Below are 15,156 nucleotides of genomic sequence, written 5' to 3'. Positions count from 1 at the left end.
TCCGGCCCCGCGGAGCAGCGCGGCCGGGCCGGGGGGGGGGCTGCAGCCGCACATCCCGGAGGAACGCGAGGGTGGGCAGAGGGGTCCCCTCTGATGGGGGCACACACACACACACACGGCATCACCGAGGGGGTTCCAACGGCGGCCGGGGGGGGACGCGGGGTGACTCCCCCGGGGAGGCGCTGCCGGCTCTCCCCGCGGGGGGGCCCCTAGTCCCCCTCCCTGCCACCCCCCCCGCCCCATTCTCCCCCCTGCACTGCCGGTCCCTGCCCGCTTGATGCTCCGGTGATGCTCCCCGTTGTCCCCCCCGGGGGGGTCCTCCCGTTGCTAGGGGCCCGTTGCTAGGGGCCCGTTGCCAGGATGCGGGCCCCGCCCCTGGCGCCTGCGCGCGGCAGCCCCGCGCCCACGTGACTCGGGAGGAAAGATGGCGGCGCCCTCCGAGCGGCGTGTACGGCGCTGAGCGCGGCGGGGTCTTGCGCTGTCTCGGCTGGTTTACTGTCGCCGCCTGGGGTCTGTCGCCGCCATGTCGCGGCTTATCGTGAAGAACCTCCCCAATGGGGTGAGGCCGCCGCACGGTTGGGGCGTCTGCGGGGTGGAAGGGGCCTGACGGGCCTAGAGATGGGTCTGAGGGGACGCCCCGGGGAGACGCGGGCTCCTGGGCGGGGAGAGGCCCCGAGAGGGGATGGGAGGGGGTCCTCGGTGTGTTGGGGACGGGGGTGAGGGGGGAGATTCCCTGGGGGAGTCCTCGGTTCGTGGTGTGTGGGAGGAAGGTGTGTTGGGGGAGGGGAAGGTGTGTTGTGGGGGGACCCGGGAGGTGTCCCGGGGGAAGAGGCTCTAATGGGGACACGTACTGGGGGGGGTTGACCTTGTGGGAGAGCGGGGAGGCACCCCTGGGGGTCGGCTGGTGAGGGACTCTGGGCAGGGAGGTGCGCCGGGGCGGAGGGGGCAGAGTGGGCTGGGGAGGTGGCCCAGGGGAGGGGAGCTGGCAGCCCCTCAGGGTGGGGGAGCAGAGCTTGTTGTGGTCACTGCCCTCGTCTCGCTCTCCAGGAGCTGGACACAGGTGTGCACCGTGCTGCTCTGCTGCCATCTGGGTCCCCCGTGAGCATGTCACCATGCCTGTGGTTGACCTGGGGGCTTGGCTGTGGCAGGACAGTGCTGCGGGGCCCTGGGCTCCCGGAGAGCTGGGTGCAGCCTTTAGCTGTGGGGACACTGCGGCCAGAGATTTGTACATGTAGTGGATTCATGGAGGAGGTCATAGAATCATGGAATGGCTTGGGCTGGAAAGGACCCTAAAGACCACCCAGTTCCACCCCCTTGCCCTGGGCAGGGACACCTCCCACCACACCAGGTTGGTCAAAGCCCCCTCCAACCTGGCTTTGAACCCCTCCAGGGATGGGGCAGCCACAGCTTCTCTGGGCAACCCGGGCCAGGGTCTCACCACCCTCACAGCAAAGAATTTTTTCCTAAGATCTCATCTAAGTCTCCCGTCTTTCAGTTTAAAACTATTCCCCCTCTTGTATTGCTACAGTCCCCGATGATGGGGATGGGATGAAAATGAAGGGGTTTGGTAGCTGATGTGTGGGGTTTTTTCATCAGCGTTGCTACAATACGGTGTGGTTCCTGCAGCACTTGGGAAGCCCTCTGGTAGCAAATGCTTTGCTTTGGATGCGAAACGTCTCTCCCTGCGTTGCTGATTTGCCTTCCTGTTGTCCTTCCTCGTTTCCCAGATGAAGGAAGATCGCTTTCGGAAATTGTTTGCCGCCTTCGGCACGCTGACCGATTGTTGCTTGAAGTTCACCAAAGATGGCAAGTTCCGGAAATTCGGCTTCATTGGCTACAAGTCTGAAGATGAAGCTCAAGCAGCACTGAACCATTTCAACAGGAGTTTCATAGACACCTCCAGAGTCACAGTGAGTTGATATTTTAAAATATCTCCTTTTGATTCTTCAGAAATCTCATTGGAGATTTTGGTGGTCTGAGAGGTGAACAGCCAGGGGCCAGGAAAGCCTAAAGGTTAAGTCCTTTGCGGAAAAACAGCAAAGCTCGATGCCAGACCTCATTGCTGGAGTTAGATGGGCTGCGTTTGTGCACTAGCAGTGATTTCAGTGCTGGCTGGAACAACATTGTCAGGGTTTGAGCTGTCTTAATCTGAACTTCTGAACTTGAGCTCACTTTTTCATTTCAAGTCATTCTTCTGTTGTTCTGGGCAGAGAATGATTCACGATAAACAGGACAACTTACTTGACTGTGCTTAAATAAGCACAACGGACTTCCCCATGATGAGTGAAAATGTAGCTCTGTGCTTTTAAAATGAGTGTCTGTGTATGAAGTTGCCTGTTCTTCTCCTGCACATCCCGCCTCCGTCCTGTCAGGGTTCTAAGAAACGTTCCTGAACGTGGTTTATCCAGCAATTACAGAACCAGACTGTTGAATGTATGTTTAAGTAAAGATCTGATTGATTTTTTTCAGGTCGAGTTATGCAAGTCTTTTGGTGACCCTTCAAAACCCAAAGCATGGAGTAAGCACTCTCAGAAGGCTCCTGCCTCAGAAAAACAGCCTGAGAAACCTGTGGCAAGTGCAGCTCCTGCAGGCACAAAGAAAGTGAGTTTTGCTTGTTTCCTGAAGGCCCTGGTGCGTGACAGTGACTTGGCAGAGAGAAGCGTAGCCTGGTGTGTGGAGAAGGGGACAGAGTAGTTGGGACAGCGGATGTTGGAGTCTTGGTTCTGGTATTTTCTGCCTTAGGATCTGTGTTACTTCTCTACCTGAGAAATGATCCTGGCTGCGCTTCTAATAAGCCTTTCTAAAAATGATTTCTCTTCCTAGGATAAAAAGAAGAAAGATCCAGCGGAAAACTTAAAGGAGGTGAGTTGAGGCTGAATTGCAGTCCCATCAAGAGCTGAATAACTTTCCTGTACTGCTTCCAGTGCTGTTAATTCAGGCAAGGTGTGTGATTTAACCAGCTCTGTGACAGCCCAATTTCACTGTAAGAAACTCTGATTTTTAACAACCCCAACACTGGGGACCAGTTTTTTTAGTTGTCAGCTGCTCCTCTGTGACCACACACTGGGTCCAGGACAACCCCGTTTCAGCAGTTCTGGTTTTTAACCATATGTACGTTTTGTCACGCTTAATTTTTTAATGTTTTGTTTTCTTTAAAGTGCTTTCTAAGCATAAATTACAAAAAAATAAAGAGTAGGACTAGGAGATCTTGAGATCTTTACTCACTTTAGGTGGTCTCCTCGTGAGTGTAAAGTGGATCTTAGGGATTTTGGGGAAAGAATCTTAGGGATTTTAGGATCTTAAGGATTTTTTGACATTGCTGGAAATGAGATGATATCTTTGTATTAAAACTTACTACTAGCTCTCCTGTGTCTGTCTTCACCGCTTCTCTGCTTGGTTTCTTTTTCAACAGCTGGAAGAAGATAAGAAATTCCAGGAGTTCTTGGTGGTTCACCAGAAACGGTCTCAGGTGGCCACTTGGGCTAATGACACTTTGGCAGAGGAGCCCAAGAAGGGAAAATCAAAGCCAGCAGCTGATTATCTCAACTTTGATTCAGATGAGTCTGAGGAGCTGAGCGAGGGGGAGGATGGGGATGAACCCTCTGAAGATGAGGAGGAAATGAAAGGTACCGAAAGGAACTGTCACCCTTTGCTTGTCTTTGTCATGGTGAATGCAGGAGCAGGTGTGATCGGACTTGACCCAGAGTCCCGCCTCCAAATGGAGACGGTGTAATCCGGAAGGTGGTTTCTCAACCATGAGACTCATTCTGTGTGCTGTGGATGTATATGTTGTTTTCCCAAATTTGGGGAAACATGGGAAACGCAGTTTCTGATATTAAGGGGATGGCATTTATGCTTTTCCCTGGGTCCTTAAGTCAGTGTCTAGGGAAGAGTAACAGGGCAAACATTTGCTTCTTTCCCTTAAATGCTCTCCTAGCCTGCAGCCGCTTTCATCGCCAGGATTTCCAGAGCTGGATGAGGTTTCTGTTTATTTAGTAACCTGTAGCTGATGTCTGTGAACTTGTCTGCTCTGCCCTTAATGCTTATTCCTGGAAACGTCGTTGTGTCCTTGGGCCTTGTGTCAGGGTTGATGGGAAGGGACAGAGTTCAGTGTCTTGGATCCTGAAAGGAAAACCGTATCCAGTGGAGTAGGGGGTTAACTTAGACTGAGAACTCTGGGCTGCAGTCTGGTGTATGTCTTTTTAGAACCCAGTGGTGGTTTTGGAGCCTTTCTCCCTCCTTGTATGGTGTTTCCTTATGCTGTTCTTTTGGAGTAAATAGCATTTCCCTACTGCTTTTCACTCTGTTTGGGTAATTAAAATGATCTTTGGTGGGGAGGAGTGTTTTGGAGAAACAGCTTCCTCTGTCCTTTACCTTGCAAAACAAAACTGAACAACTGAAAACCTTCTCTGGGGCCTATTTGAAGTGTTTGGTTAAAATTGAGACAAAATGCTCTGTCATGGAGTTCCTTGAAGTTCTTTCTAATTTGTTTGATATGTGAACTGTTGCTTTGAAAAATAATCATCCAGACATGTCAGTCTGGAATTGCTGAGTTAAAATTGCTCTGCTCTTCTCAAGCCTTTCTTCGGGGAGACGAGAGGGAAGTGGTTCTTGTGATTGTGCCTGTTCTCAGCTTTTACCTGTCTGGGAGAAGAGCAGTGGCTTCTGTCTGCAAAACTTCTCTGGTCTCTCCTCTCTGACAGCAAAGAAAGGAGGGAAGAAGGCAGCTACCAGCAAAGAGCTCTCGGATATGGATTACCTGAAATCTAAAGTGGTGAAGGATTCTTCCTCCTCATCCAGTTCAGAGGAAGAAACAGAGAGTGAGGAGGTGGAAGAGGAAAGTGAGAGCGAGGAGGATTCGGGCATTGCAGAAACCATTGGTACCCACACAGATAAAAGGGGGAAGCCAAAAGCCCAACAAACACAGCAAGAGACGCCAGCGGAGAAGAAGAAGAAGAAGAAGAAAGGCTCCACGCTAGAGGTATAGCAGAATTAGACTTCTGTCTTATGTAGAGCAGGAGCTTTATGGGATAGTGTGTGTCTGTCGGTCACTCCAGGGGTGAGCTGAAAGCTTGATGTCTGTGGGACCCCATAGGTACCAGCTTTCTTGGTTCGCTGGGCAGGAGCCATGAAAAAAGTTTGCTGGATCTCCTCTTAGTGCTGATTGAATTCACGGAAGAAGGGGCTTCCAAACCAGTGCTGCCAGTGCCCTTTCCAGAGGCTTTGCTGGTTTTCCCGTGTCTGTCTGTCTCTGCAGCAAAGGCTGTTCTGCAGAACTCAGTTTTTTAGCAACTGGATTTGACTCCCCCAGCCAAACCTTGTACCTTCATTGGCATCTTCTGCCCAGGCTCATGCAGTTGGGAGAATCTCTTGATATTCTCTCCCCTTTTTCAGCCTCCTGTTTGTTGGACAAGACCAGCTTGTTGTGCTCTGATTTTTTTTTTTGTTGTTGTTGTTTTACACTCAACTTTTCTCCTTTTTTTCACTTTTTTCCCCGATCCTTCTGGCCAGAACCAAGGCGGTTCAGCAGAAGCCAGCACACCACACACGGTGAAACTTCGTGGTGCTCCCTTTAACATCACCGAGGCAAGTTTTGGTACCGAGCTGGGAAGGGAGGCTCGAGAGTGTTCTCGGGGTGTAACTCGGCACGATCTTTTCCAGAGGCTTCTCTCTTCACTTACGGAGCTGTTTTGAGGGTTGTATGGGTGCTGGGGGAAACTTTTCAACTGCCTTGTGCAGAGATGTCGTATGTTGCTTGTAGTGTTTTTATAGTGTACATAAAAAGCAGAAGTCTGAAATGTGCTGCTTCCTCTATCTGAGAACTCATTTAAACAATTATAATTCTTCCTACAGGAAAAGATTCATGAATTCTTCTTGCCTCTGAAGCCAGTGGCAATCCGGATAGGAAAAAACGCCCAGGGGAAGAATACAGGTAATGTCCAGGTGTAGAAAGGGGGTTGGATCTGTGAGTTAGAGGAGCTCTCAGTCACACCCTGGCTCTTTCCGTCTGCAATTCCAAATTGCTGGCTCGCCGCCCGATTCTTGCAGACCTTTCTGTGACTTTGCAGCTCTCCTGCCCTAGTTCCCGTCCGGGGCAGAGTAATGTTGGCTGAACTCCCTTAGGAGTAGCAGCAGGAGCCTTTTCTTTGATCTGCCTCCAGAACTTTGCTAAACATCCCAAAATCATTCCAAGAAAAGGCCTCTTCCTCTGGGATAGCTGCAGCAGCACCCAGGGGCTTTGCTGACCTGTGCCTCTCAGCTGCAGAGCAGTTTTTAGCCAGGGTGGGTCTCCTGATAGGCTGTGGTTACTGGAGGTACCCAGCAGAAGGAGTTGGAGCAGGTCCTCAGAGCTGGCAGGGAACTTGGCTATATGCTCTTTTCTTTTCACAGCCTGACAGCGGATGCACCTTTTATTTGCTCTTGGAGACACCTGTGAAAGCCTACTTCAGCTGTTAAGTCAGGCTTCTTTGGTTTGCACATAGAGAATAAGCTTTTAAAAGGCAGCCTTCCTGTCTGACTTGGCCATTTTCAGCCTGGATTTAAGCTATAATGGGAGTTGAATACTTTATCTATAGGAATCTATATTAAAGAACGCCTGATTCACCCATAATTAGCCAATTAGTGGTTGTGCGCTCCCCACATGATGCTCGGTTGAACCTTTTCCTTCCTCCAAGGTTGTATCTTTGTTGACTTGAAGAGCGAAGCAGAAGTGCAAAGGGCCTTGAAGCGAAAAAAAGAATACATAGGTAAGGGCTGTTTGTTCCTCCTTGTTGTGGCTGATGTCTGTGGCAGGGAGCTCAGCTGCTGAAGTGCTCGCTGCAGAAATACCTCCCCTTGTTCTAGTTTTTCCCAGGCAGATGGTAGGGGTGGTTTTCTTCCACTCAGCTGATGGGGGATAAGCCAGGTGCTGTGTCAGGAGCAGCACAGAACTGGCAAGTGACTGAGCTCTGTGTCTTGCTTTTTGGCCCTCGTTTTTTTGTTGTGTGCTGCAAGTGTGTCTTGCTCTCGGTATAAAAATGATATTGTTTAAATCTGGTTGGGACAGCGTAAGGGATTTGTACAAATGATTCTGTAAGCCTGTGTTTGAAACCTGTTCTCAGCCTAGACCTTCGCTGAACTGCTAGAATTACATTCGCAAAAATCCCACACAGAATGGGGGTATCTGCTTGGAAGCCTGTGGACTAGGTTGGCACAGGCAGAAAAGCTGGAGCTCTCTGTGGAGCTGTCGAACAAATGTTACCCTGGTTTTTATGACGACTGATCTCTTGCAGCCCCCACCTCCTCTTTCTTTTTTTTAAATCAGGCAGAAATCTGCTCAAAGCTTGTGCGATTGTAATTGCCTGTGTCACTGCTGTAAGCCCAGGCTCTTTGCGCATTGATATTGATTGCTCGTGTCCTTGGGAAGCATCTAATGTGCCTCTCTGTGTGTTTGTGGATTAGGTGGACGATGTGTTGAGATATTCCGATGCAGGAATAACCCAAAAGAAGCTGTTACAGCAAAACCTGATAACCAGCCATGGCAAAGAAGGAAGAGGGACGATGAGGAAGAAGAGGACTTGTCTGAATCGGGGAGACTCTTTGTCAGGAATCTTCCCTTTACCTCCACTGAGGAGGACCTGGAGAAGATCTTTTCCAAGTATGGTAAGTATTTGCTGCAGGACTAGGATTTGCAGGGCTACGTCTTTCCTTTGTGCATGCAGAGGTTTTCCTGCTGGGTGGGAATGGACAAAACTCTGTGTCCCACAGCTCTTGAATGTGTCCCATCACATTCCGTGTCCCATCATCTTTATCACCTGGTGTGGTGGTGTGAGATACTAATCACACAGATTCCTAGGTGCTGTAGGTAAGAGGTGAATCATAGAATGGTTTGGGTTGGAAGGGACCTTAAAGAATGTACAGTTCCAACCCCCCTGCCCTGGGCAGGGACACCTCCCACCAGACCAGGTCGCTCAAAGCCCTGTCCAGCCTGGTCTTGAACCCCTCCAGAGATGGGCCAGTGTCTTGCCACCCTCAGAGTGAAAAATTTCTTCCTGATATCCAACCTAAATCTACCCTCTTCTAGTTTTAAGCCATTTCCCCTTGTCCTGTCGCTCCACTCCCTCATTGAGAGTCCCTCCCCAGCTTTCCTGTAACCCCTTTAGGGACTGGAAGGCCACTGTAAGGTCTCCCCAGAGCCTTCTCTTCTCCAGGCTGAATCTCCCCAACTCTCTCAGCCTGTCCTTACGGCAGAGGGACTCCGGCCCTCGGAGCATCTTTGTGGTCTCCTCTGGCCCCGCTCCAACTGGTCCGTGTCCTTTTTGTGCTGAAGACTCCAGAGCTGGACACAGTATGGCAGCTGGAGCAGAGGGGAAGAATCGCCTCCCTTGCCCTGCTAGCCACACTTCTGAGATACACCCCAAATTCATGTTCATGTTTGGCATGTCAGGTGGAAGCTTGAAGCTTCCCTTTTGTAGTTGAAACTTAAAACAGATTTAAGGTTGTCTTGGCATTGGTGTCCTGGGGGGTAGAGAGGGTTAGGTTGTGGAAATCTTTATTCCTTTGGGCCAGGAGGTGCCAGTTCAGGGCGTGTGCTGGCTGTGTGAGGACATCTTTCACGGAAAGGCCTTGCCTTCTGCAGGACCCCTCTCGGAGATCCATTTCCCTATAGACAGACTGACCAAGAAATCCAAAGGATTTGCTTTCATCACCTACATGATTCCTGAGCATGCGGTGAAGGCCTACGCAGAAATGGATGGGCAGGTGTTCCAGGTATGGTGACTGATGGCTTTCCTGTGCTCTTCGACTGCTGCTGGTCGGAATATTTCTTAGTAACACGGCCAAGAGTTTGCTTCTGTGCTTTGCTGAAAAGGTTGAGTTTCTTCTGCTTTGTTGTATGGGAACAGAGTTGCTTTTGGTAGACCAGTCTGGCAGGTACCAAAGCCTGAGCTAGAGGTGGAGAAGACCTGAGTCTCAGTCTCTCACATTGTGTGGCTACTCTGACTTGTGATGATGTCTCCTTTGGGAAGGAAGGTTCACTCCTTCCACCACAGCTGCTTGACTAGGAAAGGTGCCAGAAAATTTCCTTCACTCTGCTTAGTTCATGAACTTCTGTGGGTTATTTCAGAGCTGCTGGACCTGTCCTTCCTTTCTTCCAGGGTAGAATGATGCATCTTTTACCGTCCACAATCAAAAAGGAAAAAATTGAAGACGTAGATGCAGAAGAGTCATCCTCCTACAAAAAGCAGAAAGAGGCCAAGGACAAAGCCAACAGTGCCAGGTATGGAGGTGTCTTGTACTGGAGCAAGACAGCACAACCTCCCAGATTCCCAAGGGGCAGGAACACGTGTAGGGTCTTTGCAGGGGCTGCATAGGTTACCAGAGTCAATAAAGCACTTGCTGTGCAGCCTCCGTTTCCTTTATCTCTTACCTTCTTGATTCGTCTGTCCAAGTGGCTCTCATAGTTGTGAGCAGCAGAAATTGAGAGAAATGTGATTTTGAATGGCTTTGTGTATGAGTTTATTTCTTTGGTGTCTAATCAAAGTTGGTCTGATGCTGTGATTCTTTAGGGTATTGGTTTCAGGTCAGTTGGGTCTTTCTCCTTTACTTGGCCACCTGTATTTCTGAAACTTGTAGGAACTTTATCTTTCTATGTGACAAATTAGTTTGAAAGAAGTGGCTGATACTTTCTAACTGGAAGGGAAAGGAATGCGACCTTGCTTGCGTGGGCTTTGTGCTTTTAGGAAACCAGTTGAAAAACTCGTGTGTTCCTCTGAGCCAACATCTGAACTTCCAGCTGTAACCTCTGGGGAAGGAGAGCTCAGCTGCCCACACTGTGGCCTTTCTGTTTGCCCTCCAGTCATGTCTCCCTCATCCTGTCCCTTCTCTAAGGGTATTCCACCCTTCTTTCCCTCTGACTCTTCACTCTGGCTGCTAATGGTGGCATTCAAAGCTGTTTTTTCCCAGGGCCATTGACTAGAGAGACAAAGTGGAAGAAGGGATCACACAACTCTGAACCTGGCTCTTCTTTCTCTTTCTAGCTCTCACAACTGGAACACCTTGTTTGTGGGGACAAATGCCGTGGCTGATGCCATTGCTCAGAAGTACAACGCTTCCAAAAGCCAAGTGCTGGATCATGTGAGTTGGGTTATTGGTGGGCTGGGCTGGGAGATCACTTTCTTCTCCGTTTCCTCATGCCCAGGGCCTTCCTTTGTGCATGAACAAGCACCACGTAAGCTGGGAGATTGTTGGTGCTGTAGCTTCTCTGTGGGATCTGAGCCTGACAATCCCTTTGTCTCTAAAAGGCAAAGTGACACTCCCAGCCCGCTTTCCCACTCTGCTTTTCTGTGGCTGAATTTTGCGTTTCTCCATAACTAGAAGTTGATGGGAATTTACCTTCTAAAGCTCAGATCCTTCTTGGAAACTTTGCCTTGGGAAGCGCCCTGACTTCAACAGCAAGAGTCTTGGCAGCTTCAGAGGAGCTGGAGCATTTTACCTTCAAGCTTTCTACCAAATTCCCTTTGCATCTGCTTCCGAGAGCAGCAGAAACAACACATGACTGACATATTCTTGCCTGCAGGAGAGCAAAGACAGCGTGGCAGTGAGGGTCGCTCTGGGAGAAACCGAGCTGGTCCAGGAAATTCGACGGTTCCTCATTGAAAACGGAGTCAGCCTGGATTCCTTCAGTCAGGTGAGATGCCCAGCTGGAGGCAGCGGTGTGAACCTACCTCTTCTAGATGATGGCCTAGTCCTAGTGTCCACAGCTCTCTTTGAAATTAGTAATTAAATCCTCAGCATCTTGCAGGATTGAACCCTTTCATGGGTTAAGAAACGTTCTGTCCATTTGAAAATGTGACTGCCCTTGGGGTGGTTGAAATACATAGTATAATAGCCTATAGTATGACTTGTCAGCTTGCTGTAGGCAAAGGAGGAGTCCTGGGTAGATCTGGAGCTCCTGTTTGTGGAACAGGGAGGTTGTACGGGGGTGTGGATCGTATAAGAAGTGTTTTCTAAATTGCTTTTGGCCTTCTTGGGTCCTGGAAAGGAGTGATGTGGAGTGAGAGGGCATGGCGTGTTGGATCTTCAGTTAATAAGATACTGGGTTTTGGTTTTTTAAATCCCATCTCCCCGTTCTTCCCCCACCGAATGTGACAGGCTGCTGGTGAGCGGAGTAAAACGGTGATCCTGGTAAAGAACCTCCCGGCCAGCACGAGTGTAACGGAGCTGGAGGATGTCTTTGGCAAACACGGCAGCCTGGGCCGGGTGCTGCTGCCAGAAGGAGGCATCACGGCCATTGTGGAGTTCCTGGAGCCAACTGAGGCCAAGCAAGCGTTCACCAAGCTGGCCTACTCCAAGGTGAGCATGGCAAGGGGTAGGCAGCTGCCCGGCTCATTGTGAAGCTGCAGAAAGGAGTGCTTGTTACATATGTGGGGGGCAGAGGACTTTTGAGGGAAGTGAGTTATCCCAGAGCCACTGTTGTTACTCTGTCCCTTGGATTTAGGGAGATGCCTGCTGCATCCTTTTGCAGCAGGGGCTGAGTAGGGCTCTCAACCTGCAAGGGATGGCTGGAGGAGGGGACTGTGACACATCTAGAAAAGCCTCGGTGGCCTGGAGAGGGTTTCTTTTACCTTTTGTGATACAGGAGTGTGGTACAGGGTCGACTGTTGTCCTGTGTGAGACTGGATACAGACTCTGCTTTGGTGAAAGAGAGTTTAGCTGGCTGAAAAAGGTGCTCAGCTTCTCCACTGCTGTTATTTTCCATTACAGAGCGAGAGGAAAATAAAGCTGAGAGCAGAGCTTTCTCTTCAGGCCTTGCCCTCCGCTCTTCATTTCTCCCCTGTGTTCTCTTTACAGTTTCATTCTGTGCCGCTATATCTGGAATGGGCTCCAATGGGTGTCTTCTTCAGCTCAGCCCCTCAGAAAAAAAACCTCGAGGCTCCAGAAAAGGAGGACAAAGCAAGGCTGGCACCTGGTAAGAACTTTGACTTGGGGACAGAGGTATCTCTGGTTGTTCCGCCTCTCCTTTATGTGTAAAGCAGCAATGCTGATATTCCTGACCCTTTGGGGATGGAACCAGCCTCACAAAGTCGTCTGCACGGCCCTTATGTGGGTCCCTGTGCATATATTTCTTTTGTGTCGAGCTCCACTCTATGCTTTGTCTGGATGATTTCCCATTGTGAAGATGTGACATTCCCTCCCTGAATATAACCTCTTTCTCCCCGTCCCAGAGGCTTTAAAAATTAAATCTAGCCTATATATTTAAAACCTCTGAAGATCCTTTTTAAAAAACAAAAAGAAGTGTGGCTTTATGTAGTTTTTGCTAGGTGATATTTCAGGGCTCTGAGCTTTGGGGAGGGGGGAGAAAAGCTGATGAAAAGCCTCTTCCCGGGCTGCCATTCTGCACCTCGGATGCAGTGGGAGGCTGGAGCCAGGGGGAGGTCGGGGCCGCTTTATCTCCCCATAACTGAGACCCTTACCTGGAGATAAAGGGCTTTAAGCGCAGGAGCTCCTGGAAGGCTGCTCCGGGCTGGTAATGGTCTTTGCTGCCAATCTCTGGATCCGAGAGAGGGAAAGGAGGAGATGTGCAGTGAACACCTTGCTCACAGAAGGGCTCTGGGCAGCAGCGTGTGGCTGTGTCACCCTGTGCCGGCCACAGACGGAGGCACCTCTTCGTCCCCCCCTGTCTCACTGAATATCTTACCTCAAACGAGCCTTCTTCAAAGGTGAGGGGCTTTTTCTGGTCGCTGTTGGCAAATACCCCCCTGGCTGGAGCAAGGAGGGTCAGACCATCTGAATAAAAAAGGCTTGGGCTGGGTGCTGGGGCAGGGAGGGTACCCAGATGGAGCTGCGTGGGGAAAGACGGGCCTTGGGATGCAGCTGCAGGCGGGCCTCTGTGCAGCCCTGGTCCAATGCAGGTTCTCCTCGTACCAAATGAGGGAGAATTAAGCCTAGAAAAATCACCGAGGGGGATGTTAATGCCAAAGGGAGATGTGTGGTTTGCCCCTTCCGAGCACAGCAAAAGCTGGGCTGTAGAGGACGAAGCTGCTCTAAAAGACAAGCGGTCTGCTGAGGAAAGGGGTTGGTGGGTCAATGGATGAGAGGGAGAGAGAGCACAAGCATGCGCTTGTGTGTGTATTCTCTGATGGCTAATAAGAGCCTAGTCCCACTGCAGCCTCTGCTTCCAGTGGATCCAACAGATCTCTCCCCACGCTTCTGCGTGTGCCAAAGCTTGGTAGCTTTGAGGCCTCTTAATTGCGTTAAATATACTAATTTTAGAAGTTGGGAAGAGAGGGATAGGAAGGGATGGATGGATATATGGATGGAGAGAGTCAAAATGCAGTTGCCAAAGTCTCCCTCCTTGGTAAGACCAACTGCGAACACCAGCCCATTGATCAGCTGTACAATATCCAGGTTTCTCTTACCTTCCCAGCTGTGGGCAGGTGCTCACAGCTCCACCGTGGGGCTTGGGTGCCCCAGAGGAAGCCAACTGCTGAACTGCAGCTGGATCATTTGGTTTTCTTTTTACAAGTTTGTCTTTGCAGAATCCCAAAGCAAGATTTGGACAAAATAGTGTGTGTTGCTGTTGGCCTGAGTGGGGAATTATAAACTCTGAAAGTGTGAATGCCACGGTGAAGTCCTTTAAGACCACAGCCCCTGTGCTGGGGGCAGTTCTTGATTGCCCTTCAGTATGTGTTTGGTCTTAACAGACCATTTTCCTTCCATGTGCTGATGGGGAAACCATCATTTCAAGTCCTGTGGATGCATATTGGCAAGAAATGAGACTTCAGGGCAGCAGCACAGAAGGATGCTCAAGTTTGGGGCTCTTGCCCAGTTCCGCAGGTCCTGGCTGGGTTTGGTGTGATGGTGTCTTGAGTGCTGGGGAACCAGGCTTGTGGAGTTTCTACGCTCAAAGAATAGGCAATATTTTCGTTTTCACGAGGACATGTTCATATATTGTGTGTTGAGTTTGCTTCAGTCCGTGTCCACCCGCAAAGAGCTAACAGAGGAGTGGCCTGTTCCTGCTGGGGTAGCGGGCAAGCTCCCCCCAAAATTTGGCTTTGTTACATCTTACAAAGTTGGGTTTATTCTTTTTCTTTAAGATGAAGCCGTAAAGGGCTCAGAGGAAACAGCAGCACAGGAAGAAGAGGAGGAGGAAGAAGAGGAGGATGACGAAGAAGAAAGCATTCCTGGGTGTACCTTGTTCATCAAAAACTTGAACTTTGCCACCACGGAAGACACACTGAAGGAGGTGAGCCATAAGTAAGGGGAGGGGACTGGGTTTTGCTTAGCATGGTCTACTCGGATGGAGCTGGAGGGGTTGAGTGTGTGGTTGAGACCAGACTGAGATGTCTGGTGGAGTAAAATCCCTACTCCCAGCACGGGCTGGAAGAAAGGGCTCTACTCTGCTGCAGAAGGCAGGGGACAAGCTGTTCTCCACATCTCTTGTGCTGAGGATAAAGTGTTTAAAGGAGTTAAATTGCAGCCAATATGACCTAATGGGAGATGAGGGAGCACTGGATTGGACTGGGACCAGGAACCTCTGCTTTGGGGTTTCAGGCATCAGTTAAGACAAATGTATCTGAAATGGTTTTGGTGGGGTTTAATTCCACCTTGGAGCAGGTGGAGGCAGTGGGAAATCTTTTAAAACTCCCATTTCCCGTGCTTTCTGTAATGCTTCTCCTTGGGACAAGCACTTCTACGGCCGTGATACTGCTTTGTGTGTTAAGGCAATAAATAAAACCACGATGGTTTCACCGAGATGTGCTTTTTCATCTAAGCTGCTATCAATGTTGAGCTGTCTCTGCTGCTTTACCTCAGCAGAGCACCTGTGAGGGATCGTAGCGTTTCTAAAGCCATGTGAGATGTGAGCAGCAAAACAGGGAAAAGCAACGGGGAGTTCATGTCTCTGCCACTTTTTGTAGCCACGTGAAATGCCACGTTTCATGGCCCATAAATGCTGGCGCAATGTCAGTCCATCCTGGGCCTGTGCTCCTCTACCTTTGGACTGTGGTACTTTGTAGAGACCATGGTCATGTTGGGTCGGGGGACAAATGTAAATGTTCAGAGGAGGACTGGGACTTGTCCCCTCTTCTTTTTCTGCCTCCTGGCTGCATTTTTACAAGGGATTCGAATAGATGGTTTGCAGCTCCTGCCACCCTCCAGCCCCTCCTGCAAGTCTTT

General features: G+C 50.1%; 1 protein-coding gene across 2 annotated transcripts in view; it reads left to right on the top strand.

Moving 5' to 3' along the window:
- Window positions 1–384: 384 nt before the first annotated feature.
- RBM19 (RNA binding motif protein 19) overlaps window positions 385–15,156 on the top strand; it is a 74,427-nt gene continuing 59,655 nt past the window's right edge. Inside the window, exons 1-18 of one of the 2 annotated variants that reach the window (XM_074159433.1) lie at window positions 385–559; window positions 1,728–1,910; window positions 2,470–2,601; window positions 2,824–2,862; window positions 3,413–3,626; window positions 4,704–4,981; window positions 5,512–5,586; window positions 5,854–5,932; window positions 6,675–6,746; window positions 7,441–7,641; window positions 8,618–8,748; window positions 9,135–9,256; window positions 10,017–10,113; window positions 10,556–10,666; window positions 11,131–11,331; window positions 11,830–11,947; window positions 12,632–12,637; window positions 14,076–14,224. In XM_074159433.1, coding sequence (XP_074015534.1) covers window positions 524–559; window positions 1,728–1,910; window positions 2,470–2,601; window positions 2,824–2,862; window positions 3,413–3,626; window positions 4,704–4,981; window positions 5,512–5,586; window positions 5,854–5,932; window positions 6,675–6,746; window positions 7,441–7,641; window positions 8,618–8,748; window positions 9,135–9,256; window positions 10,017–10,113; window positions 10,556–10,666; window positions 11,131–11,331; window positions 11,830–11,947; window positions 12,632–12,637; window positions 14,076–14,224 — 2,244 coding nt within the window. In that variant the 5' untranslated portion in view covers window positions 385–523. The remainder of the gene's footprint in view (window positions 560–1,727; window positions 1,911–2,469; window positions 2,602–2,823; window positions 2,863–3,412; window positions 3,627–4,703; window positions 4,982–5,511; window positions 5,587–5,853; window positions 5,933–6,674; window positions 6,747–7,440; window positions 7,642–8,617; window positions 8,749–9,134; window positions 9,257–10,016; window positions 10,114–10,555; window positions 10,667–11,130; window positions 11,332–11,829; window positions 11,948–12,631; window positions 12,638–14,075; window positions 14,225–15,156) is intronic. The other variant, XM_074159434.1, reaches the window with a different exon arrangement.

This window comes from Numenius arquata, chromosome 16 (assembly GCF_964106895.1).
Source record: "Numenius arquata chromosome 16, bNumArq3.hap1.1, whole genome shotgun sequence".
Lineage (NCBI taxonomy): Eukaryota > Metazoa > Chordata > Aves > Charadriiformes > Scolopacidae > Numenius > Numenius arquata.
This window is presented reverse-complemented; position numbering and strand designations above follow the sequence as displayed.